This window comes from Petromyzon marinus, chromosome 26 (assembly GCF_048934315.1).
Source record: "Petromyzon marinus isolate PM22_M1 ecotype Great Lakes invasive population chromosome 26, UKy_Petmar_22M1.pri1.0, whole genome shotgun sequence".
In the NCBI taxonomy this organism is placed as follows: Eukaryota; Metazoa; Chordata; class Hyperoartia; order Petromyzontiformes; family Petromyzontidae; genus Petromyzon; species Petromyzon marinus.
Window position 1 is genome coordinate 11,724,147 of NC_133692.1, and position 25,537 is coordinate 11,749,683.

The following is a 25,537-nucleotide window of genomic DNA, read 5'->3' on the forward strand; positions in this document are numbered from 1 at the left end:
TATGGATGTATGAAACTGCATTTGCTGTGAGACAAAATAGTTTCGTATCCTTGAATATTATCACACTACACACGCATTTAATTGCATTGTTTTATACCAACATAAATCAGCAACGTGTATGATATCGCCACATTTACAGTATGTGTGTGAAGCAGTCTGCATTACAATTGTATTACTTTGACTCAATATATTAAAGTGTATGTACTATTGATTCTGATTATTCCAACCATTATTCATTGAAAGCCACAACAAAAATGCTTTATCACTGCCAAAAAAATTCCATCACAGGAAGAGCAGCGCCTCTTTTAAGAGTCCTTTCAGGACATTTATCTCTTACTTTAACTGTTGGGAATATGTCGAAATTGTTTTGCACAGAACAACAACGATTGACATTTATGTTGCATCTAAATGCAATCACATCTCAAGATGCGTTATGAAATAGAAAATAACTACTTATGAAACAGAGGGAATGGGGCGTATTACACACAGAGAGTGCTTGCCACAAATGAACCACAATACCTTGCTGATCCCGTCAGGGAGCATCAACCAACACGCGAACTCCAGTCATCCTCGCAGCGGCTTTTGGCTCGCCATTGAACAAAGACGGTCACCGTATCATGCACTTTAAGGTGTGCTTTTACGGCCGTCTGGAACGCTCTTCCTTCCGATATTAGGTATCCACTGGAGCTATGCACTTTTAAAACATATAGATTGAAAACTAATTTCTTTATAACTGCTTTTCGTGGTTAGTTGTTGTCCTTCCTCCGCATCTCCAATTAACACAGTTGGCTACATACGGTGCGGAATAAGTTCAACATGCATACGTACAGGACAAAACCACACGGGAGAGAGGTTGAGAGAGCAACACGGAGCCACAGCTCCGCAAGAAGCAATCAGGGCCGATCGCCAGCAACAACAAACCCCAACTGGAGGCCCACGGACCATCACCAAACAAGTCCCAGTCCATGTTTTTCAGAGGACAGTTAACGAGAGCACATGCATAATGAAATAACTCTGCATGATGCATTTGTGTCATTACCTACGTAAGATGCAGATATTTGAATATCCTTTCACTCCTCCCTTGACTCTATATAAAAGTTCAGTGGCACATCCATAGCGATTCATATTTTGAAATGTTTCCCTCTGTTTATTGTCTTTTACCTGCCCATGAAAGGCTATTGCCAATTTTAAATACCGCAGTATACAAATGTATGTAATTAGCAATACACAGTATTGCATTTCAGTTTGATTTCAAGTCTCCCTTGGTTCACCCTGCACTACGTATGGAGTCTCTTATCCAGCACGGGATTGGTTGTGAGATTTTATAGGGTTGTTTTCCAATCCAAAACTAGGTTTACTGCCATTCAAACATTTTAAGTTAATGAGTAATGTGATTAATCAAACACTTAATATTATAGTCACCTTTAATCCAGTCACCTTACTTTGACTAAATATATGTACATTTCAATTTAATTAAATGCATTTAAATACTGGGTCACGAACGTGATTGTGCACACTGGAGTAAATTAGAATGTTGTGTTAGCAGCAGCAGGCAAACATTCACACATGACATGGGTATATTCTACACAGGTACATCAATAATACATTCGGTTGCTCATAAGTAAATCCATTGGGAAATTAAAAAAAATGTGCTGCACAGGCTCATGCCATTACAACAGGTCATATGGTTTGGTTTACATGTGCGCCTCGGTGGATCAATATTATCACAGGCGTGTCCGCTCAGGGAGAAAACAAAACGTGTCCAGACCAATATTTACCCATTTCTTTGCTTGTGTAAGGTAAGCCTGTCTTACCGGATAAGGGATGGATTGGGTATGGACAGGTTTTTTTTTATAGAAGTATATGTCTAAGAGGTATTGAGCCATTTGTGTTAAAAAATGTATGTCCAAATGCATTTGCTGGCAAGTTCTTTGAGCAATTGTTAGAAACCACATTTTTCAACAAAACTCCCCGTGACCTCTAGGTTTAATAGATTGAGAACGCCGTGAAACACAATGATCCAAAACAACAAGAACAACAATAACCCAATACTCCACTAAGACAAGACGGTCCCTCAAATACACTGCCCTTTATAATTGAACTATCGATATCATGGGTAAGGTTCATAGTTTCAAACCACAGTGGCAAATGTGTCAGTATCTGGCACTAATCAAAAGGTTTCGCCATCTCATTCAGCCATCGTTCAACTCATCCACAATGTCATCCATAATGTGACCAATCTTGTAAGAATCTGGAAGTTAAGCAGGTTTGAATCTGTTGTTGCTTGAATGGGTGAGCACCACACACGCCGCTTTGGTCTATGCTGTTGCAGGGCTGTGCTACGTGGTGGCCGGCAGAGGGCAGTGCATCAGAATTAAATGTACTGTGCTTCTTACTTTGTGTGGAGAGGCGATCGTCCAGCAGTGGATTGGATTGAGAAATGGGCTTTGTTACACTTCAGTCTGCTCCTGCCCATCTGATCTCCCCCAATGCCCGCCCTCGTCAAGACATAGAGCATTGATATTCACTTTTCAGTTGGATTTTATTGAAGTGCAGCTGTTAATTACGAACAATAAGACAGTACAAAAATACAATGATCATCCATGATCATTGCAAAATAAACTTAAACTTGATTCACGGATCCTATCAAAAGCAAATTAATGCACGTATCTGATGCCGATGAAAAGTTGCAGGTAATAGTATGAACAGAGTTGTAGCGGTGGGGGTGTGAGTCCGGATAATAGGAGTGGCGAATAATGCCAGTTGCGGATAATGGAAGTGGCAGATAATGGGAGTGGTGGATAATTGGAGTGGCAGATAATGGAAGTTGCGGATAATGGCAGTCACGGATAATATGAGTCGCGGATAATGGGAGTGGTGGATAATGGGAGTGGTGGAAAATGGGAGTGGTGGAAAATGGGAGCGGCAGTTAATGCCTGTGGCGGATAATGGGAGTGGCAGATAATGGGAGTTGTGGATAATGGCAGTCACGGGTAATGGGAGTTGCGAATAATGGGAGTGGTGGAAAATGGGAGTGGTGGAAAATGGGAGTGGCAGTTAATGCCCGTGGCGAATAATGGGAGTGGCAAATAATGGACGTTGCGGATAATGGCAGTCACGGGTAATGGGAGTCGCGAATAATGGGAGTGGTGGAAAATGGGAGTGGCAGTTAATGCCTGTGGCGGATAATGGGAGTGGCAGATAATGGGAGTTGCAGATAATGGCAGTCACGGGTAATGGGAGTCGTGAATAATGGGTGGATAATGGGAGTGGTGGAAAATGGGAGTGGCGGTTAATGCCTGTGGCGGGTAATGGGAGTGGAGGATAATTGGAGTGGCGGACAATGGGAGTGGCAGTTAATGCCTGTGGCGGATAATGCAAGTGGTGGATAACAGGAGTCGCGGATAATGGCAGTCACAGATAATGGGAGTGGCGAATAATGGGAGTGGCGGATAATGGGAGTGGCGAATAATTGGAGTGGCAGATAATCGGAGTGGTGGATAATGGGAGTGTTGGAAAATGGAAGTGACTGTTAATGCCAGTGGCGGATAATTTGAGTGGCGGATAATGAGAGTGGCGAATAATGGGAGTCGTGGAAAATGGGAGTGGTGGATAACGGCAGTGGCGGAAAATGTCAGTGGTGGTTAAAGCCAGTGGCGGATAATGAGAGTGGCGAATAATGAGAGTGGCGGATAATGGGAGTGGCGGATAATGGGATTGGCGGATAATGGACGTGGCGGATAATGGGAGTTGCGGATAATGGGAGTGGCGGAAAATGGGAGTGCTGGTTAAAGCCAGTGGCGGATAATGAGAGTGGCGGATGATGGGAGTGGCGGATAATGGGAGTGGCGGATAATGGGAGTGGCGGATAATGGGAGTGGCGGATAATGAGAGTCGCGGATAATGAGAGTCGCGGATAATGGGAGTGGCGGATAATGGGAGTGGCGGATAATGGGAGTGGCGGATAATGAGAGTCGCGGATAATGGGAGTGGCGGATAATGTATGTTCACGCGCGTGAGAGCGAGGCAGCCAATGGCAGAGCTCTTGTGTTGAGAGACGACCAATCCGGCTGCCGGCTGCTCGCCCGAGAGAGGAAGCCGACAGCAACTCGGCCCCTAGGACGCGCGGGCGGATGAGCGTGCGCTTTTGAACATCGAGGTTTGTCATCGTTAACAAAACAACGACGATAATAATAAATTATGTATCATTGAATAGCGTTGACTGAATTAAACAACCGAGTGGCGTTTTATTATCGCTTCATACGCCGTTAACAGCAGCATCATGCGGGGTAGCCTCTGCGCTTGCCCATTCCAGAGCCTTTTGTTAGAGCGATCGCGTGCGACACTCGCCAAACATCGCAATTCTGTCGTGTTTTTTTACAAACTTAACCCTTAAACGTGCGACTAGATTATCTTTTAACCCTCTGCATGTTAGATGTTGCGCTTGAAAACAGAACCGCGCGTGTTTATTGTCTGCAGTTTTCTTCCGTCCATTCACGTGCCCATCCAACCAGCCACGGCCCCCGCGTCGAGGAGGTGCCCGCCCTGCGGGAGCCGAGACCGCCTACCCCGGCCGTGGATCTAGGCGAGGGTCGGTGTCTCGCGCGGGGCCTCGCACAAGTCGCGGCCATTTGAACGATCCGGATTTTTTGGTATTTTTGGGTACCAGCAGCGGCGGCGGCTGTCGAGGCCGTCTGCGTTTGTGTGTGTGTGTGCGCGCGACCGTGTTAACGATTTTCGACAAAGATGAGGTGGACGGCGAGGGTACAATGAGCCGTGGCAGTCCCGTCAAATCGTACGACTACCTGCTCAAGTTCCTCCTGGTGGGGGACAGCGACGTGGGCAAAGGGGAGATTCTGGCCACGCTCAGCGAGGACGGGGAGGGAGAACCGCCGGGATTCTGCTCCGGAGTCGGTGAGACCATCGCATTCAATTCCCTCCCCAGCTCTGTCTCTCTCCCTTGGCCCCCTTCTTCCTTTCCGGGAGTCTGCGGGATTCGGCTTTGCGGCTGGCACCTGGCGCACCACGTTCTCATTCTCTCTCTCGCGCTATGGCCGTTCTTGACAATGTCAATACCAGTCCGACTCCCGTTTATTCGGTTCCAAATATCCGTGATCCCAACCCGGGCATTATTCTCCCGTTCATACGAGGACGCGACCACGAATAACCACGGATAATTTGAAGTGTTTGCCGAATAAGTCCGTTTGAATGTCATTACTCCCCCTCCTCCCACCACGGATATTTTGAAGAATCTGGTTTCGCTGACCACCCGATTAGGGCAAATTAACGGATACACGAATTCACGGATGACACACGGAGTTTGTATGTTCAGGAGCCAAGTGCCAATGTTGAGGGCTGCTTGCCACGACGGGAGGGCTTCGAGAGTGGCCTTGTGTACGTTTTACAACGCCTATAATGATGGAGTGAAGACCACAGTGTGGTATACGCTAAATGGTCCAGAGTTGGATTGGATGACCACAATCACACCCTGTGGCTTGTCTTTAATGTGAGATGCGCGCATCATCGGCCTGTTCCATTGTACGATGCAGTTGATGGTACACCAGTGTCTTCAAAGAATGTCAAAGGCAGGAGGTGTGCGATGTTTGGATCTCGAATTGAGGTGTTTATTCCGGAAGTCTGCACTGTTCCAGTCGGTTTGTCAGAGGTTTATTTTTTTTTCTGGATCCAGTGAGATTCCTGATTGATGTGGCTACTCGTCAGTAGGCTTGCCACCTGGCCGGGTTTTCAAGTCGTGATTTTTATTCGGCCTTTGTCTAAAATCTTTCTTTACAGTGGGGGTGGTAGGAATGAATGTGTCTTGAAGTTAGCAAACGTTGGTGATGTTGGTGGTGCCGATGGTTCCGCTTGTGGTGTTGAAAGTGGTAGTGCTGAGGGTAATGGTGCTGCTGTTCGTTCTGGTAATGCTTTGCTAGTGGTGGTTTGCTGGAAATAATTGTGGTGGTATTTATGGTTGTTGTAATGGTGGCTGTTTACGAGGCAGCTGGAAGCTCCTTTTGAAGTTAAGACGGTAGCCACTGGGGGCCCATGATCGGTAGCCAGGGCTGCCCACATGGCTGTTGGCAAGAATAGTCAATGCATTCTTCCACTTTCCTAAAGTTTAGGGGGGCAGTTGAACCCCCCCCCCACCCCCCTCTGCTCCCTATGTTCTTACACTTTTTTTAGTCACATACTGTATTATAATAATGCAGTCCGCCTGCTGTATTTTTTCACCTGAAGACGGCTGACACGACACAGTCCAACCATGCCCACCAAACGTGCAAGATCATCGCTCGTGATTTTTTATTAGTTTATTAATTTTTCTATCTACGCGACTTGACCGAAAGATCCAAAGAGAATGCATGTACATTTTTTTCATGCCCATTTGGATTAGTGGTGGAAATTCCACAGTTGCACGACGGGTACCGGGTACCATTTTGTCCGTGGATACAGCCAGCCAATGTTTACTTCTCACCAAGTAATGCATGGCTGCCGTTGTGTGTTTTGACGAACCCAAAAGGGCCCTTAAGCCCTTAGCAAGTACAGCTCCTTGAGACAAAGGAAACTCTTGAATGGCTATGTTCATCTGTTTGGTGATTGTACCAGGGTGTGAGTACACACAGGTTTAAAGCTGAAGTTGGAGTACTTAATAATAATGGCTGTATTGTACTGATGATTCCTAGCAAAAATGAAAATGGCATAGAGTTATATGACTGTCCTATTGCCATCTACAATAAAACTAATTTGAGTTGGTAGTCTAATACAAGGATGTGTGTGCATCGTACATGAAGTGTGCTGATGTCTCATGGCATGTGAATCATGTTGGGCAATCCAATGTTATGGTCAAAATCGCACCTTTTGCTGTCATGAAATTACACTTTTGTGTGTGTTACTGATATTTTTTCCAGCCTGCACACTTTTATATCTGATGAGTTTTGCAACATTTACAAAGCGTGTTAGAATTTCATTCACAAATATATGTGGTAAATGCAGACATGGTTCCTTGCAAAGGTTTCAGTTTGGTGTTTGAACGTCTTAACACCTGTTTTAGTGCCAGAAATAGGAAAACCATATCATAACGTGTTAGAATTTGCTTAAGTAAAACAAAATAAAATCTGAGTTTTTAAACTTGGAAATTATTGTTGAACATACACAATGAAGACATTTCAATTAGCATTGTAGATGTTGGGTGGTTGCTGGTTATAATGTTCATCATTACCAGCAGCATCTATCAATTGCATAAGTATCACAATAATTAATCATCGGTAATATAATTCATCATAATTAGGAACACTAACTTTACACCATCAACATCAGTGATGTCACCGGCAGATACAGCAAAGATGGCCACTAACAATGCATTGGTCCATAGGTTTAGATTGTTATGTTCAGATACGTTTAAGAGACATTTAATATGCATGTAAATGATAGAAAATTAATATCATGCTACATTTCGGTGAATAGAACAAAAGCATTTCTACAAACTGGACAAATAAATGAAAAACAATCCAATGAGGCCAAAAAATATGATTCTGGAATCAAATCATGATTTCAAATCAAATCATTATTGCAGAATCATGAGAGTCCATCGAGTTGCTTGGGGATTTCAACACCATACGTTTAATGGCCACCATCAGCTTTGGTATCGGACACGTTGCCAGTATTGTTTTCATCAGCTGTTCCCAGTCAATTGTGGAATCAAAGCCTTTAGCATATTGGTGGCCTTACAGTGTCATATCCTTCCCACATACTTTCGTCTCACCCCCCAATGCTCCATTTGTATCCACCTGGGTTGATCCCACATGTGTTCAACCTTTCTTAGATGCCATACAAAGTAACAATTTTTGCTCCTCACTTGTCGCCTCATTAACATGTCCTCTAAAGTCCTCTTGTTTCGTATTAAAGGCAAAGGACGATTCCTGTTCTGCAGGCAATGTGGCTGATCTGTCATGGATTTTGGAGTTATTTCTAACACATTTTCCCATAGACATTACCACTGTCGCCACATGTCTAATATGACGTTATCATTGCACAGTTGCAATAAATTATAGTTAAAAGATACTGTACTAAATGAGTAAAATGAATGTGCAGATGTTCCATTTGTTGAACGACAGAGCATATGACTTCCATTGACAATAAGTTACTTCTCTAAATATATACCGTCTCTTTAATGTTATTTTGTTTAATATACAAAACGTGCTTTAATGGTTTTGATAGCTTTTAATAGATTCTGACAAGGTACTCCTGAATTATGATTACAGTGAGGGTAAAAAGTATTTGATCCCCTGCTGATTTTGTACGTTTGCCCACAGACAAAGAAATGATCAGTCTATAATTTTAATGGTAGGTTTATTTGAACAGTGAGAGACCAAACAAAAACAACAAAATCCAGAAAAACGCATGTCAAAAATGTTTTAAATTGATTTGCATTTTAATGAGGGAAATAAGTATTTGACCCCCTCTCAATCAGAAAGATTTCTGGCTCCCGGGTGTCTTTTATATAGGTAACGAGCTGAGATTAGGAGCACACTCTTAAAGGGAGTGCTCCTAATCTCAGCTTATTACCTGTATAAAAGACACCTGTCCACAGAAACAATCAATCAGATTCCAAACTCTCCACCATGGCCAAGATCAAAGAACTCTCCAAGGATGTCAGGGACAAGATTGTAGACCTACACAAGGCTGGAATGGGCTACAAGACCATTGCCAAGCAGCTTAGTGAGAAGGTGACAACAGTTGATGCGATTATTCGCAAATGGAAGAAACACAAAATAACTGTCAATCTCCCTCGGCCTGAGGCTCTATGCAACATCTCACCTCGTGGAGTTGCAATGATCATTTGAACGGTGAGGAATCATCTTCTTTGGTTCTTTCGGTAAAGTCACGTAGAATGAGAATAAAATAATAAATTGATAAAATAAAATAACACAATAATATTCTCACGACGTTTCGGCCACAACACAAGCGGCCTTCATCAGGTGAAGGGGGCGAGACTGTCTGGTAGGACAGCGCTGGAGTGAGAGAGCCACGTTCAGATCACGGCTTTTAAGCTGTGTGAGAGGAACAAAGAGCCTTGACAAAGGAATTAGCATAAAATTTAGCATTGAAATGGCTGAATGATTAGCTTGTGACTGGTCACAGAAATAGCTATGTTAAAAGTTAAAGCATACACATCCGCAGAGGCACCCATTGTTAAAAGGAATTAGCATAGAATTTAGCATTGAAATAGCTAAGTTAAGGCATACACATCCGCAGAGGCACCCCTTGACAATGGGATTAGCATAGAATTTAGCATTGAAATGGCTGAGTGATTCGCTTGTAACTGCTACAGAAATAGTTACGTTGAAGTCAGAGCATACACATTCACCGAGGCACTTAGTACAAATCAAACAGGAGAATTTAGCATTGAAATAACTAGGCGAATTTAGCATTGAAATAACTGGGTGATTTGCTAGTGACTGGTCACAGAAATGACTACACATCTGAGCTATTCACAGTACTATATAGTGAACCAATAAAAACTAAAATATAAATTACCTTCATGTATAAATTACCTTCATGTTATCAATAAACTTTATATTCTCCAAGAGGATCCTTCTTCATGACTGGAGTGATGGCTTTGCAGATTGTGTAGTAGGAGTAGCCATTAGCCCTGAGAGCCTGGTGTACGTGCTTGAGTTCACTGGTAATGTGTTCCTGGTCGGAAATGCATTGGGCTCTATGGTATAGAGTCTTGATGAGGCAGTTCTTCTGGGATGGATGGTGGTGGGAATCCGGTTTCAAGTAAGCATCTGTATGGGTAACTTTCCTGTAGACAGAGTGGCTCATTGAACCATCATGTCTCCTTTTGAGGAATCAGCCCAGAACTACACGGGAGGATCTTGTCAATGATCTCGAGGCAGCTGGGACCATAGTCACCAAGAAAACAATTGGTAACACACTACGCCGTGAAGGACTGAAATCCTGCAGTGCCCTCAAGGTCCCCCTGCTCAAGAAAGCACATATACATGCCCGTCTGAAGTTTGCCAATGAACATCTGAATGATTCAGAGGACAACTGGGTGAAAGTGTTGTGGTCAGATGAGACCAAAATGGAGCTCTTTGGCATAAACTCAACTCGCCGTGTTTGGAGGAGGAGGATGCTGCCTATGACCCCATGAATACCATCCCCACCGTCAAACATGGAGGTGGAAACATTATGCTTTGGGGTTGTTTTTCTGCTAAGGGGACAGGACAACTTCACCGCATCAAAGGGACGATGGACGGAGCTATATATCGTCAAATCTTGGGTGAGATCCTCCTTCCCTCAGGTCATTGAAAATGGGTCGTGGATGGGTAGTCCAGCATGACAGTGACCCAAAACACACGGCCAAGGCAACAAAGGAGTGGCTCAAGAAGAAGCAATCTGTGGAGGGAGCTGAAGGTTCGAGTTGCCAAACGTCAGCTTCGAAACCTTAATGACTTGGAGAAGATCTGCAAAGAGGAGTGGGACAAAATCCCTCCTTAGATGTGTGCAAACCTGGTGGCCAACTACAAGAAACGTCTGACCTCTGTGATTGCCAACAAGGGTTTTGCCACCAAGTACGAAGTCATGTTTTGCAGAGGGGTCAAATACTTATTTCCCTCATTAAAATGCAAATCAATTTATAACATTTTTGACATGCGTTTTTATGGATATTTTTTTTTGTTATTCTGTTTCTCACTGTTCAAATAAACCTACTATTAAAATTATAGACTGATCATTTCTTTGTCAGTGGGCAAACGTACAAAATCAGCAGGGGATCAAATACTTTTTTCCCTCACTGTATGCTGCTTTAGTAAGGTTGAAATTTGTGTTTGTGATAATCTGTTTAACACCGTTGATGCTGTTTCACTATCGTGAATATCATGACTTGTTTTCATATGCTGTTCTTGTTACTTTAATGCTTTTAATTGTTTTTTTTATCTGTAGGCGTAACCTGTAAAACAACAACAATCCTTCTGGATGGACGACGTATTAAACTCCAGCTCTGGTAACTTGGAACACAAGTACCGTAATTGTATAGAACAGTAAACATTTGTAACACAATCTGGTGCAATGGTAATAGCTGCTGTGCACTAGCGAATGTTGAGCTTTTCATGCCCTAGTGAGATCCATTGTCACTTAAAAAATAGACATCAGTTTTTAGAAGCTAACCTCATACAAATCCCAATTTTAACTTCTCATCCAGCCGTAAATCCGAGTATTTTTCTGCTTATACGTTGCTTACTCATAAGTGTCTTGATCAATGAGGGTTTTTTTACATAGCTATTTTTTTGTTTTAAGACATCGTTGAATAACGATTGTTTTTTTCCTGGGAGGTGCACCAACAATTTACACACGGTTCTGAATTGTGTTCGTGCAGGGACACGTCAGGACAGGGAAGGTTCTGTACAATCTTTCGCTCATACTCCCGTGGCGCGCAGGTATTTGAGAATATATCATGCATTTTGCATCGCCTCAAATTATTCGCATTCAATTGCGAAATTGCTTGCAAATGGCAGCAACCCGCAGTTTCCAAATAGCGGACCCATGAATACGTTTTTTTTACACCATTTCATTACTTCAATGTGTGTGACTGCCTTCATGATTGTCTAAGTAATGGTTATTTTAATTGGTGCAGAAATGATCATAGTGTGTCCCTTTAAAAACGGCAATGATATAAATAATACAGGACGCCACCACTGCTGTAGCACCCTGATGAAAGACACAAAATGTAAGCCTCTTAACATGTCCCAAGAGGCCTTGTTTTTACTTAGTAACCACAGTTGTGTTTTATTTTATCTTTGGACTCTGTTGCTTCAAATAGGGCATAGTGTTGGTCTATGACATCACCAGCCGTTGGTCTTTTGATGGGATCGAGAGATGGATCAAAGAAATTGACGAGGTGAGAACTTTGGCCCTTTATTCTCAATGTAACCAGTTTACTTGCCTACACATGTGACCCAAGACGAATGAGAAGCAGCTAATAATTAAAAGTGCACGCATACAAGATGCAGTTAAGAGGGCAGTGGCAACCTAACCAAATAACAATCACGTACTTAGTCAAATTATGCTCTATACAAATATGATCGAATCCAGCGATGTGAATCTCTCACGTCTGATATATCTGGCTAGTGGAGACGTTTGGGTGTTTTGTATTTTACGGTCAATTGGCATGACTATTCGTTTGTGACCTCGCGCGCACGCCCGCAGCATGCGCCGGGTGTGCCCCGAATCCTGGTGGGCAATCGCCTGCACCTAGCGTTCAAGCGGCAGGTCAGCACCGAGCAGGCACAGGCCTATGCGGAGCGCCACAGCATGACCTACTTCGAGGTCAGCCCGCTGTGCAACTTCAACATCACCGAGTCGCTAACGCAGCTCTCCCGCATCGCCCTCATGCGGCACGGCATGGAGCGCCTCTGGAGGCCCAACCGAGGTAAGTATCGCACGCGCAGCGTCGCCAAGGCGTTGTGACAGCGAGTGTCTGCAGCACTGCGAACGCCTTGGTGGCGAGCATGATTGATGTGCTCGATCGTGGTGCCACAGTCCTGACGTGTGATGCCGGAAGCAATGGAGATCGTGAAATATGTTGGAGTTGGCAGATGCTCGCCTCCTTTATGGGCCAATATTGTTAGTTACATTTCCCAGGTCGAAGCTGCATTGTGGATCAAAATGATTTATCGGCCATAACTCCAAAGGTGTGCGAAATACCTCGCTGCTATATGGAGATTCAATGTGTCATGCTACCAGTACACAGGTACGATGCACAGTTTATACGTGAAATGTGTTTTTTGTTTAATGGGATCATATGTTTCGACTTCATCATGTTGCATGAAATTTCGGGTGGAGCAGTGGTTAGCGCAGTGTATTATGAACCCAGCAACTTGAGCTTGATTCCAGTCTATGGCTAACACCAGTGGCGAGTGATGTCTAAACCGGTCCTATGAGCACACTTCATCAACTTGCACTGAGCATCTCAGTGAAATAAGGTCGGATAACTCCCAAGATCCAAAGGCATCATCCAGCAGTGGATAGATGGTCCTACGTCTTTTTTGATGCAACTTAGTTTGCAAGTCTTATAATTTAAACTAATAATATTTAATGTTTGTATTCATACTGAAATCTTTATATAGTAACACCATTAAATATATTTTTCATTGTGAAATTAGACTAAAAGTGCATGTAAATATTGTTTATCTGATCCAGATTCCTAACGATATACAAATTCCCCAAAAATTGCTGGGGAATAGTTATTTAAATCTAAATTGCCAATGTTTTAATTTCGAACCTTTTGTACCACATTATTTAAAATAGTACTAAAGGAGTTAAATAGGACATTAATTAATTGAAGTGACTTAAATAACATACTTCAGATACGAGCCAGGCTGCTTGCTGAGCGCTTTGAGATGGGCAAAGCAGACGATCATTAAACAACCGGGTTTGTGCTTCGACAAAATAATATTCACTCGGGGAAACGTCTCCTAATTCCATTTACAAAAATAGAATCACGGGTGGACCACTGCATATGCCAGTGTGGTTTATGCCGCTGCAGGGCTATGCCACGTTGTGGCCAGAAGAGGGCACTGCAGCGCAGCAGAAGCAAATTTACTTTGTCTACATTTTGTGGAGAGGCCATCGATCCGTAGTGGATTGACAAAAAAAAAGCTTGTACATAACAGTAGAATATGCACCATGCTAATGTTAATGAAAATGTGTTTGTCTTAATTGTGGAAAGACAGCAGAAACATTAAACGACTTTCTATTTTGAGATTGTGCTTTTACATGTGCTGTACAAATGCTGGAAAATGTTAAACTATAGTAAGAGGGGCATTTCGTTTAGTGCAATTTCCAACTGTAAGCCAATCTTTTCATCCTCTCCCTACTTTGAAGTAGAACCATTGCCCAAACCATTAGGCGACTAAATATTTTGTTATGAGACGATATTACTGAAAGTGGTGGTTTTGTTTTTACAAATGTGATGAGAAATGTAGTGCTTAACCTTTCCTTGACATGACGGGGTCCCTGGCAACATTCGCGTATTATTCCTTGGCAACCTTCCTCAGTGCTGAGCCTGCAGGACCTGTGCTGCCGGTCCATCGTCTCGTGTACGCCAGTCCACCTCATTGACAAGCTGCCGCTGCCCGTGACGGTGAAGAGCCACCTCAAGTCCTTCTCGATGGCCAACGGAATGAACGCCTTCACCATGCACGGCCACTCGTACTTCCCACACACGAGCAACGCCGGGAAAAGGAGCAGTCTGAAGAAGTCTCCCTCCATCAAGGTCACACGGCCAGTGCTGTCCCCTCCAGAGAGCTGCACGAGGAACAGCTGTAAAATATCTTAGTCGTCAAAACGAACCCCCGTCCTTGGGTCTGAGAACCATTTTGTTGGCCCAGTCTTAATGTTATTGTGTTTCGTTCAGAGGACTCTTAGTCATTGTTGAAATGTTGTTCATGGGAGATTGTCAAAAAAAAGTAACACTTTTAAACGATTGTAGGTCATCCTATGCACTTTTTGCTATCAGTGTTTGGTCATCTTTGTGCAGGTGTGTATATGTACAAGTTTGTAACCTTGTGCACTGCTTTTGTTGAAGCTGAGCAAAACAGATTTGGATGTCGATAGTCATGATTTATTGTGATGTTGAATTGACTGCAAACTTGTACAGTGTAAATATATTGACATGTACACTCATGTACATATATCTCTCTCGTAATTTTTTCACCCTTTTTATGGCGTATAAAGATCTTCCTCAAGTTGTTTTTAAACATGGTCAAGGTGATGTTCACAAACAAGGTCTACTATGAGTATTTATTTGTAGTAGGTTTTTTTTAACGAATTGTCACCAAGTTCTGGCTCTCGGTGATCTTCTCTGCCTTCGGTCATATCCTGAAGGGGTTATTTTTGAGCTTGAAGATGCACCACTCTAAGAATATGTTTACAGGTTTTAAAAATATTTTAAGACATAGGCTTACACAGCTAACATATCATGTGCAGCATGCTTAGTTACAGCAAGCAGAGCATGGGAAACTTTGGAGGACCATGCAAGCAACAGAGCCATTACACATGCATCAAATGTTAGCCAATTTGATAGCTCTCATTTGGTTGGTGTGTTAAATATTGATATTTTTTTGTATGTGTGATACTTGCTGTCATGATGTCTTTTAATAGTGGCATGTGCCAACCGCAGTGTTCCGTGTGCTTGACATGTTTATACGAAGCGTAGATTTGTCCACCGTTACGCAATTGTCCAGCAATGCACAATGGTTTAAAACACTCGAGGTATAAAGTGTGTGAATAGGCTGTTGTACACTAAAAAAAATCGCTACAGCGCTGGAATCTGAAAATCGCAGCCTCCACAGACATGGCGTCTTAAAGTTAGTGGTACACACATTTTAGTATGCAATCAATTTATGTTTTAAAAAAGCTGGGTCTGTGCATCTTGCTGTTGGCCTCGCATACAAAGGTGTTCTTTTGCAAAGTAGCATTGTGTCTGAGTGAAATGTGTAAGATGTGGCGGGTCTGCTTGGGGGGGGGGGGGAACTGGTTTCAGCATTTGACGGGGGGGGGGGGGGGGGGAAGGATCGAGGAAAAGTAAATAATTAAACAAATCTCTCTTTCCGACCTCGAGGAGTTGCTGCATCCCATGGTGCATGCATCATGCTGAGTATAGTCCTGGAGTTCTGTGGCACCATTTCGAGTGGGTGGGGAAGCTCCTGTCATTGCGACTGATTAGTGCAGGTGATTTCGAATACAATAGTGAACTAGAGGAAATGATTAGTTGCCCCAGCGAGTGCTGGCCTGTGGCCAGACCTGTTCTTCAGGAAGGCTATGTGGATTTCTTGGATGGAAAACCTGTGAAGCTTACCGCTTTTCTGATTTGGTGGACGGTATGCAACTGGAAGTAGGACAAGAAATGTACATTTGGTCGACCAGCTTGGCTTGGCCATTTGTGATGAGCAGCTAATAACCTTGATGTGATTAGAACCGCACAAGCCAAACACTACTAAAGAAACCTGTGAGCAATACAGCTTATTAATGAACAAGAAAACGGTGCAATCGGAGCAAATGTTCAACTCTGTCCGACGCCCAAATGTGGGTGACTCCAATTTGATTTGGCACAGCATCTCGGTTGTGTGGAGTGATATGGTGAATTGTGTATTGCGTGGCACCAGAAATAGAATATTTTTAGATCCTTACAATTGCCTTGCACATGTTGGGCACGTGTCAGTGCGAGACACTCAGGAGTTCATGGTCCGTGTTTTTATTGACTTTTGACTTAATAGTTTGTTTCATTTTCATTGTGGAATTGTTTCAAGTGGTTTAACAGGTTTCATTTGAAACCAAAGATTTTAATGTGCATGTGTGCTTGTGAAGTGGACAATGGTGGTGTATTTTTCATGTCAAGTGTAACGCAATTTTCCTTAACTATTTCATAAGGGGATGACGAGTAGTGTGTTTTATAATACGTAGATAATTTGATAATTATATGTATATAAACTTTAATAAAATAGTGCTGTTGAAATGGATTGTACCTTTGGCCAGTTTTGAAAGCACATTTGCAGATCTATGCAAAAAGACTTAAAAAAAGAACATTTCTTAGTAAGAGTGCATGATGCTATTGATTTCATGCATACCATAATCTGGATTGTTTTTATTTTGAATGGGCATTGACATGTATATTAAATGTTCCTGTTGGACAACAATATTAGTTGATTGAGTTTATTGTCAAAAACGAGGGACTTTTATTATAGACTTATGAACCAAATTAGTTGGTAAAGCTTCACACACACCAGAGCATCTGTTAAACACTCAGCTTTTAGTTTCTTGTGAGAAACCTGGTAAACCAAAACAAACTTAACATTTTTGAACAATGTATTGTAAACCAGCAGTTTTTTTATTTCATTATTCCATGCATCGTTGGCAGGACAGAATATTTTTTTATGCCATCAGCACCTGAGTAGTTAAGTTATTGCAATGGCCACTAATCAGCATTTTTTCCACGAGAGGCATGCTAAGTTAATTAAAATTGCCACGGTGTACTGGTTAGAGCGTTTGACTTGCAATCAGGTTGCAGGTTCAAATCCAAATTGCGGTTTAAACTCACCATCAGCCAAGTGTGGTCATCCTTTGGATATTTCCCCCCTCCCCATCACAGATGTGGAGGTTAGAACACCGACACCAATTGATGGGCGCTGCTTAAATGCTTGTGGAGGAAGACATCTGATCTGTGTAACAAGTTATCAAAATGTGCTGTTGCATACGTTCAGGTTTAACTTTGTATATTTATCTCTATCAAATAACTCGGTACATAACCCCAAGTGTTTTCTTCAAGGTTTGCCATCACAATTTGGTCTGACTTTGGGCTTCAATATTTGTTAACATTAAAATATAAAGCTCGGTCCCAGAGGGCTTGTACTGTATTGTATTTTATCCAGTAAATCCTATATCAGGGTCCGCATGAATTGGGCATGTTTACTGTGCACCGTATTTGTAAAATATAAATGCATGTAGCTATGTACTGACATTGGCCTTGCATATAGATTCTAGCAACATCCCTTTCTGCATGAGCACTGATAATGTGTAAAAGTTAGGGCATGAAACAACGATAGGAAAGAGGAAATAAACTATCAATTTAATTTATTGACGCTTGAAAAACTACATCCTTTGGTAAATTAAAATAAATACATAGTTAAACATAAACAATTTTGATTTAAAGCTTTCGTGACTGCAGTGATTCATATTCTTGGTTCTTTCGGTAAAGTCACGTTGAAGGGAAGCAATAAAATAATATATTGTTTCATAGATATTTTATTGTTTCCCTTCAACGTGACTTTACCGGTTCTTTCGTTGAAGGGAAACAATAAAATATCTATAAAACAATATATTATTTTATTGTTTCCCTTCAACGTGACTTTACCGAAAGAACCAAGAATATAATATTTACAGTGTTTGCTTTCATGTATGCAAGCCATTTACCCCATCAATGGGGGGAAAGTCTACTTCCTGAGGTTGATACAGTATATCAAAAAGTCTTGAAAATTATTCATAAAAAGGCATGTGTAGCTGCTTCAACTTTTAAAATCACAAGCTGTTGAAGAAATTGTATTTTGGTACATTATAATAAAATGAAGTGGCGGTAGCTGTACGGTTGTGCACTATTCTTAAACATGTTTTTTATTATTAATGACGTGTAGCTAATATTTGACTTTGTTATTTAATTGACCACATTTGGTATTGAGGAAACGTAAGGTGGCGAGATGTGAACTACATCGCCTGGTATACAGGAGGTCGTGGCTTCGATCCCGACCCTGACGCCTCTATATTTGGAGTTTGTGTCTCTCTTCCCATGGTCACGTGGATTTTTCTCCGGGTCCTTCGGTTTTCCCCTCCACATATAGAAACATGAGTTTAGAGCATTTGGCTGCTATAATTTCCACATGATAAGCCACTTCGTTGAGCCACTTGTGACCAGGCCTTACCTGGTCAAATAAAAAATAATTAAGATGTTGGCTGTAATATATATTTTTTACGTTTGGCAATATGTTCAAGAGCTAAATGCCAATGTTGAGATCTGCTAGCCACGAGGGTTTAAGGAGAGAGCTCGTGGAGTCTTGCTATTCCTCCATTGAAGCACAGACCAGTGGTTTACTACATGGCCAATAGTTTGGTTTGCATGGTCACAATCGCACTACCGTGGCACGTCTTTCAATTTCCTTTCATGAAGGAGATGTGTGCATCAGCCTGTTAATATTTTAATGTGGCTCATTGTCACACCGCCAATGTCTTCAAGTAATGTCCAAGCCAGAGGGTGCGATGTTTGGGTCTCAAATGAGGTGTTGATTCCGCACGTTCACGTTCCACTTTGTTCACCAGCGTTCTTCTGGATCTGGGTGAGATTCAAGGATGGCGACAGGATGATACCAGACGTCATGATATATTAGAACCTCTAAGCATGGGACCGGTACAAAGTTCAAATACATCGACGTCACTCCAGAGAAGACAGTCTTGTTGCGGTAATGCACCGTTTTTAGTTATTTATGGAGTAATTTAAATAATTGAATTTTAGGAAGTTTAAAAAATAGATTTAATTAGGTCCCTTGTGAATGCCATTGGATTTCAAGTGAAGCAGTAATGTGCTGTGAAACCATCTGTTCAAGCTTTGGGGAGCTCATTGAATCGTGCCACCTTTTGACCCATTGCCTTTGTGGCAGTAAGCACAGCTGCTACGTTGGTGATTGTTATTGATTACAAAGCGAGAAGACGACATAAGCAACAACTGGTCATGAAATCACATGCAGTCATATCCGAATGTGGTTAAATGTTGAATTTTATCCTAGGCTGCAGAAACCTCTAACCTAGCAGAAGCAATCTGACGCCACTATACATTACTGCATCACTTCTTCTTGATGTCCCACGTAATAATCTAAAAACATTAAAAAAAATTAAACAGTGGAATGCAAATATCTTGCTGAATCAGCTGTAACAACTGGATTTATGCAAACATGATATCCATATTCAGAGATGAATCCATGGATTAATACTGCATTTGAATCGCGGAATCATGAGAAAAAGCGATGATATTCGGTTGCAATTGGCTACAAAATAACTGGTCGATTATAATCGTTTGTAAATTAATCTACTTAATCAGCGACTCGTCCCATCTCATACCTGTCAACCCATACGGTTTACCCGTATTCTTGTACAGGGAAATTGAGTTTTCAGGTCCATACGACGTACAGCCGTTTCAATACGGGCAAAAAAGGTCTATTTGTGTTTCTCCTTTGTGATGGGACTTTGTGGAATGAACATTGAGATTTATAAGGGCACGGGGTGATCAATACGGTCTGAATCGGTCTGTAATAAGGCAGGCACTGACAAGGGGTTGACACGGATGCCATGTCCAATTCTAAATGTCCAGGCAACCCCGCACCCCCTCAACCCCCGTCATGGAGATTTAACTTGTGTGCAGTTTCCCTCTGCGGGCCAGTCTATACAACTGCAACATGGGATTGTAGGCAATCCAACCCCATTATTCACAAGCTGTGTGTACAATACAGTTCCGTGCTGTGGTGTCAAATACAACCTAATGAGAGTGAAATTCGTATCGTCCACCATCAACTGCAGTTGCGTGCACGTGCCCTCTGCAAATGCATAACTCCTCTGGGCTTAAGCCTCAGGGCAAAGGGAAACCGTCCAACTTGCCACCACCGGACTACATACATGCCCCCGGCATTGTATTAGACTCAGTGCATGACTGCAAACATTTCATGAAGTGCATGCTAACACGTAGAAAGGTCCACATTTAAATCAAATACTTGCAGCCGCTACAAGGTGATGAAAAAAAATGTCTAAAGTTGCCAAGACTGATGATGAACACTTAAGCTCAACCGTGAAGTTGAGCTTAAGTGTTTAAAGGTGGGGGGAGCACAAACCGACGCACGTGGCGGTGGGGGGGTGGGGCAGAACAATCAATGTAAAGCAAATGGTAAACACAATGAGCAATCAATGGTGAGTTCTGCTTTGTGTTTTTGTTTTCTGCTTGAGCTATCCCCCCCCCACCACCCCCGTGTCTATGAAGAAAGGCTGTGACACCCATCCCTGAATTATACACATTTGAAAATTATATCAACATTTCTTTTCCCGATTATAAGAAATTAGAAGGGGGGGGGGGTTAGGGGGGGTCCTCATCCCTGTTCGGACTCCCTCCCCCGCACCCCGATGGCGACAGGGCTGCGTTAGCCACTCCGAAGAACATTCTTTACATTCTCAGGTCTCTCGTTTATTTTGTTCCTTTTGTGTCGTGACGATCAACCGAGAGGGACGTGTGTTTACGCTCTTTTTTGTGTAATTTAAAGCACATTTAGAGTGACTAATATGTTTCTTCACGAGGGCGTGCGGCGTGGGTGCGTCAGAAGCAGCGCGTTCCAGTTTCGGCCGCGGGTCTGAGGCGGTTTGGTCCAGCGCAGAGCAGATCCAGCGCCCTGGTATGTTGTTACCTTTGGGAAAGTTAAAAAAAAGCCAAACCATCAGGCCTTTTCATGCCAACTTAAAAAAAAGCGATGCCAGAGCCGTGGGGAAAAAAAAACGTTCTGCAAAAAAGTGTACATACCACGAGCCCAGCTTTCAGAAGTTTGTTTTTTTCGTGGTACGTCTGTGGTATCTGATTTGCAGCTCGGGTGGGCTTCTCTCAGTGATACTAACCACTCTAACTGGTTTGATATGTTTACGTGTGTGTTATAAAACTAAACTATTGAAACTTTTTTTATTTATTTTACCAGGTAAGGCTCGCTGAGCGAGAGAGCTCTTTCTCAGAAGCGACCTGACTATCACAAATGACAGCTCAACGAAGTGGCTTATCGCGTGGAAATTTATAGCCATGGAGTCAACATTGGGAGGGACCAAATCTTCCAGGAGGTCTGGGGGTCCCCCCCCCAGAAAAAAAGATCTAAATTTGAAAATTAATTTCCCTCCATTTCCTGCCTAAAGTATTTTAAAAATTCACTAACACATAGGATGGACTGTATTTATTTTTACAATAATGTCTAATAGTGTATTGTATCACATTGCTCTGTTTTTACTGTTTTACCTTTTCTTGTTTCATTGTATGTAATGGCAGAGATTAGGGATTAATAAAGTACAACCATAACCACAATCATATAAACAGAAATCTATTTTATAGCAATATATTGGGGGGGGACATTTTGAGCATATTTGAATATTGGGGGGGGGGGTGTGTGTGTCCCATTATATTATAATTACAGCCTTGTAGCAGCCAAAATACTCTACACGCGTGATGTTAATTTGTAATGTGGAGGGAAAAACCGGAAGACCTGGAGAAAAATCCACGCGACCACAGGGAGAACATACAACTCCAAATATGCAGGCGTCAGAATCGGGATGGAACCCACGACCTACTTGCATACCAGGCGAGGTAGTTAACATCTCGCTACCTCGGCGCTCCCGACCTCTATGGGTGCTATCGCAGTGTAGTGGTTCGCAGAGCGAACTTTGCAATACGGAAGTCGCCAATTCGATCTCCCCGCACGGCAGTTGTAACGATGGGCAAGTTTCTTAAATATTAGCAAATGCAAGTGGTGATTTTAAGCCTCGTTTGGATCTCCAAGTTTTCGGAAACATTTAATCAATTTGGATGGTTTTCAATAGGACACGTCCCGAATAATAACGCAACACCATCATCAAGTCTTGTTCATATTGGATCATCATTGCGAGCGTTAGTGCCTCCACCGTTACGAATGGACAGAGCTAATAACATAAACGCTTTCAACCTTAGTTGGTAAGCGTACACCACGCACAGGGTTATGCAGTTATTTAATTTCTGCTGGAATGCTGAGAGCAAAAGGTAAGTTGAGTGGTTTTCTGGACAACATAAATATAGCCCATCTAACGGCTGTGTCCACACTTCTGACATTACATACCGGGCAGCAAATACACAATTTCAATTTTAAACGCACAGGGAGCGAAAGCCCACTCTAAGTAAATTTGTTTTTTGTTTGTGCCATAAGCAAATGTGTGCCGTCCGCTAATTATAATGTGTTCTCTGTGTGGGCGCAGGGAGACGGTTCGTGCTCGATATTGTCCCTGAATCTCTGAGCGAGTGTTTCTCGTCTCATTTTAATTGCATCCGTTCTATTGACAAATCGCCCATTTGTCAAGCAACTGGTGGATGGGGTCCGACCCACGCGGCACCGTGGGGATGTAATTGACCGCACTGCACTGATCAGTGCGGGTTTGCGAAAGTGGGAAGCATTAAAAAAAAAACACGTGCAAGCATAGAAGCACAGCACAACAATGGATTGTGCTCGCTTTGTTCACGGTGGCCGCACGTTCAAACACGTTGCAGGCTGAACGCGACTTAGCTGTTGAGCTCATGCACATTCTGTGTGATTTTGCTCATAGGCACTCTATTAACACAATCACGAAGATGTCTGATCGGCATGCATATTTCATACACAGGGGCTGTCCATAAATGACGTCACGCGATTTTGGACGATTTTTGACCCCCGTCCCACCACCTGTCGTCGCACGGCGTCACAAAAAGTCAGACCCCCCCTCCCTCAAATATGACGTCACAAAGCTCTCCCCCCCCCCCCTCCAAAAAAAATAAAACATGCTTCAAATCGCTTTAAACTATTGTCATTGTAGTGCCTTTTTAATGTGGCGCTGCACTCTGATGTTGTAGGAGAAAAAATATATTAAAAAGTCTAATTATGTAGAACGTGTTGTCTATATTTATTTATAGTTGCGCATTTTGATGTGACGTCACATTTCTCAACCCCCCCCCCTCGTCACACATCGTCACAAATGTCTGCCCCCCCCCCAGGTGCGTGACGTCATTTATGGACGGCCCTACATGTGTGTATGTTTAATTTACATCTCACCACTCAGTGGTGATAATTTACATCTCACCAAATTATCTCGCCTGGTATGCAGGAGGTAGTGGGTTCGATCCCGACCCTGACGCCTGCTGTATATTTGAAGTTTGCTTGTTCTCCCTGTGGTCGCGTGGATTTTGCTCCGGGTCCTCCGGGTTTTCCCTTCACATTTAGAAACGTGCGTTTAGAGTATTTGCCTGTTATAAATTTCCACGTGATGACAAGAAATTTTGTTGAGCTTTCATTTGTGGCTAGTTCGCTTCTGAAAGAGCTATATAGCAGCTCAGTGGGCCTTACCTGGTAAAATAAAAAATAGTTTAGTGTGCAAGGTAGCCATTGGACAACGGTGCATAACTGGATTATTGAATCCATCTGTACAAAACATGATTATTTGTGGCTTTCTCCGAGTATTCCAGTTTCCTCACACATGCAAGACGCACAATGAAGGATCATTGGTAACCACTGGATGTGGTACAATTCTCAATTTTATCAACCCCGGAGGGATGATGGGTTTGAACCAAGACTTGGACTCGCAACCTTCCGATTGCGAGACACTTGGCCTGTAACTGGCGTTTAACTCGGACCGAGTTGAGGTGTTCTTTTTTATGGCAGAGGTTGCACTGTTGGCAAAACACAATGCTATTAAAGTACACCTCGTTTATGTGGCAAAATAACCAACTCACTGAGTCACCACCGCATGTGCAAAATGAGCTGTTTGCCTGGATATCTGATCGGCGTACGATTAAACCCACCCCGCCACCCGCCCTTGCAGCGTACATTCTGGGAAACGTGTTCTGGCCGCTCTATTAGAGATCCGGTAAATTTGCTCCAGAATGGGAAGCAAAAGGCCCAATGTCCTCAAAGGAGGCGATTGCATGGAACTGCACTGTGTGGCCGGCAAAGGCTGGCCTACCCTCCACAATAACTTGATGCCTATACAGGGCACCCACCATACGTCGATGGTGATTCAGTGTGAGAAGACAATAACAGGCATTGCGGTTTCTTGCACCCAAAAACCGCAAGATGTGCATGCATATCATGTGTGCATGCATAATGTATGTTAATTACTCAATGAATAACCCAACCGGTATTGGATATCCATTGTAATGTATATGACCACATTAACCCCCCCCCCCCCCCCCCATCTGGCCTCGCACCTGATTGGCTCACAAGTGATGACATCACATCTATCCCTCTATTTCAGACCGGATTTCTCCACAACTCTGGCTGTCGCCTGATTATGCTGGTTGTAATTCCTGGCGAAGCATCGTACTCGAATTGTAAATGTTGTGGGTTTACTCTCCAACTCACTGGTGTTGCTGTACTAGTGTAGTGATTGCAGCATCACCACTGTGTACACACGCACACGTGTGACGTCACTATGTGGGGGAGCGTCACGACCACGCGGGTCTACACAAACACATGACGTCATCCCGGCTGGAGGCGGGAATGACGTCAGGGCCGGTTCTGGACTCGGGAGGCCACGAGGGTGGTGTGAGGTCGTGGCACTCTCTGTGACCCTGGCTGGACACCTGACTGGACCCCAGTGGGGGCCAGGGGCCTAGGGGGCACCTCAGGGGGCACGTGGACAGCAGAGGGGCTTCGAGAGGGTTCTCGAAGGGAGGCGTGGCCGGGGCGGGGATCTGGCACGCTGAGGCCCATATAAGCAGCCTCCGAACGGGGTTCGAGGCTGCCCGTATCAAGAATGAAGATTCATCGTGAAGACGCCAAGAAGAGTCAAGCCTCCAGTCAGCGAACCTGCCAGGAGCCCACCTGGCTGGGTCACGCTAGAGTATCTGAGAAGTGTGTGTTAGCTAGAGTAAGTTGGTGGTCACCACACTAGGCGTAATGTAAGAGTTAACTGTTGTGTTCATTAATAAATAAGTGTTGCCTCCCAAGAAGTTGGGTGTGCACCTAATTCGAACCCACTACATTTGGTGTCAGAAGTGGCTACGGAACCACGCCGACATGTCAAAGAAATCGGCTAAGAGGAAGAACGTGCCGACGGACTCGTCCGACGACAGCAACGACGTGGACGTGATTCCCGCATCAGGCAAGTGGGTGCCGCTCCCCTGGCAGACCTGGGTGACCAGGTGTCTGCGGGGTGGGAGGACGGGCCGAGCGGGGCTGAGACCCCGGGGCCGGGT

At 43.4% G+C, this 25,537-nt stretch overlaps 1 protein-coding gene across 1 annotated transcript; it reads left to right on the forward strand.

Moving 5' to 3' along the window:
* Positions 1–4,049: 4,049 nt before the first annotated feature.
* Positions 4,050–18,136, forward strand: LOC116946276 (ras-related protein Rab-40B-like). Its single transcript, XM_032961320.2, has 7 exons — positions 4,050–4,159; positions 4,480–4,914; positions 10,948–11,008; positions 11,381–11,441; positions 11,825–11,902; positions 12,211–12,433; positions 14,061–18,136. Exons 2-7 carry the CDS (start codon positions 4,770–4,772, stop codon positions 14,339–14,341), a joined length of 849 nt encoding a protein of 282 aa, XP_032817211.1. The 5' UTR covers positions 4,050–4,159; positions 4,480–4,769; the 3' UTR covers positions 14,342–18,136.
* The last annotated feature ends 7,401 nt before the right edge of the window (positions 18,137–25,537 follow it).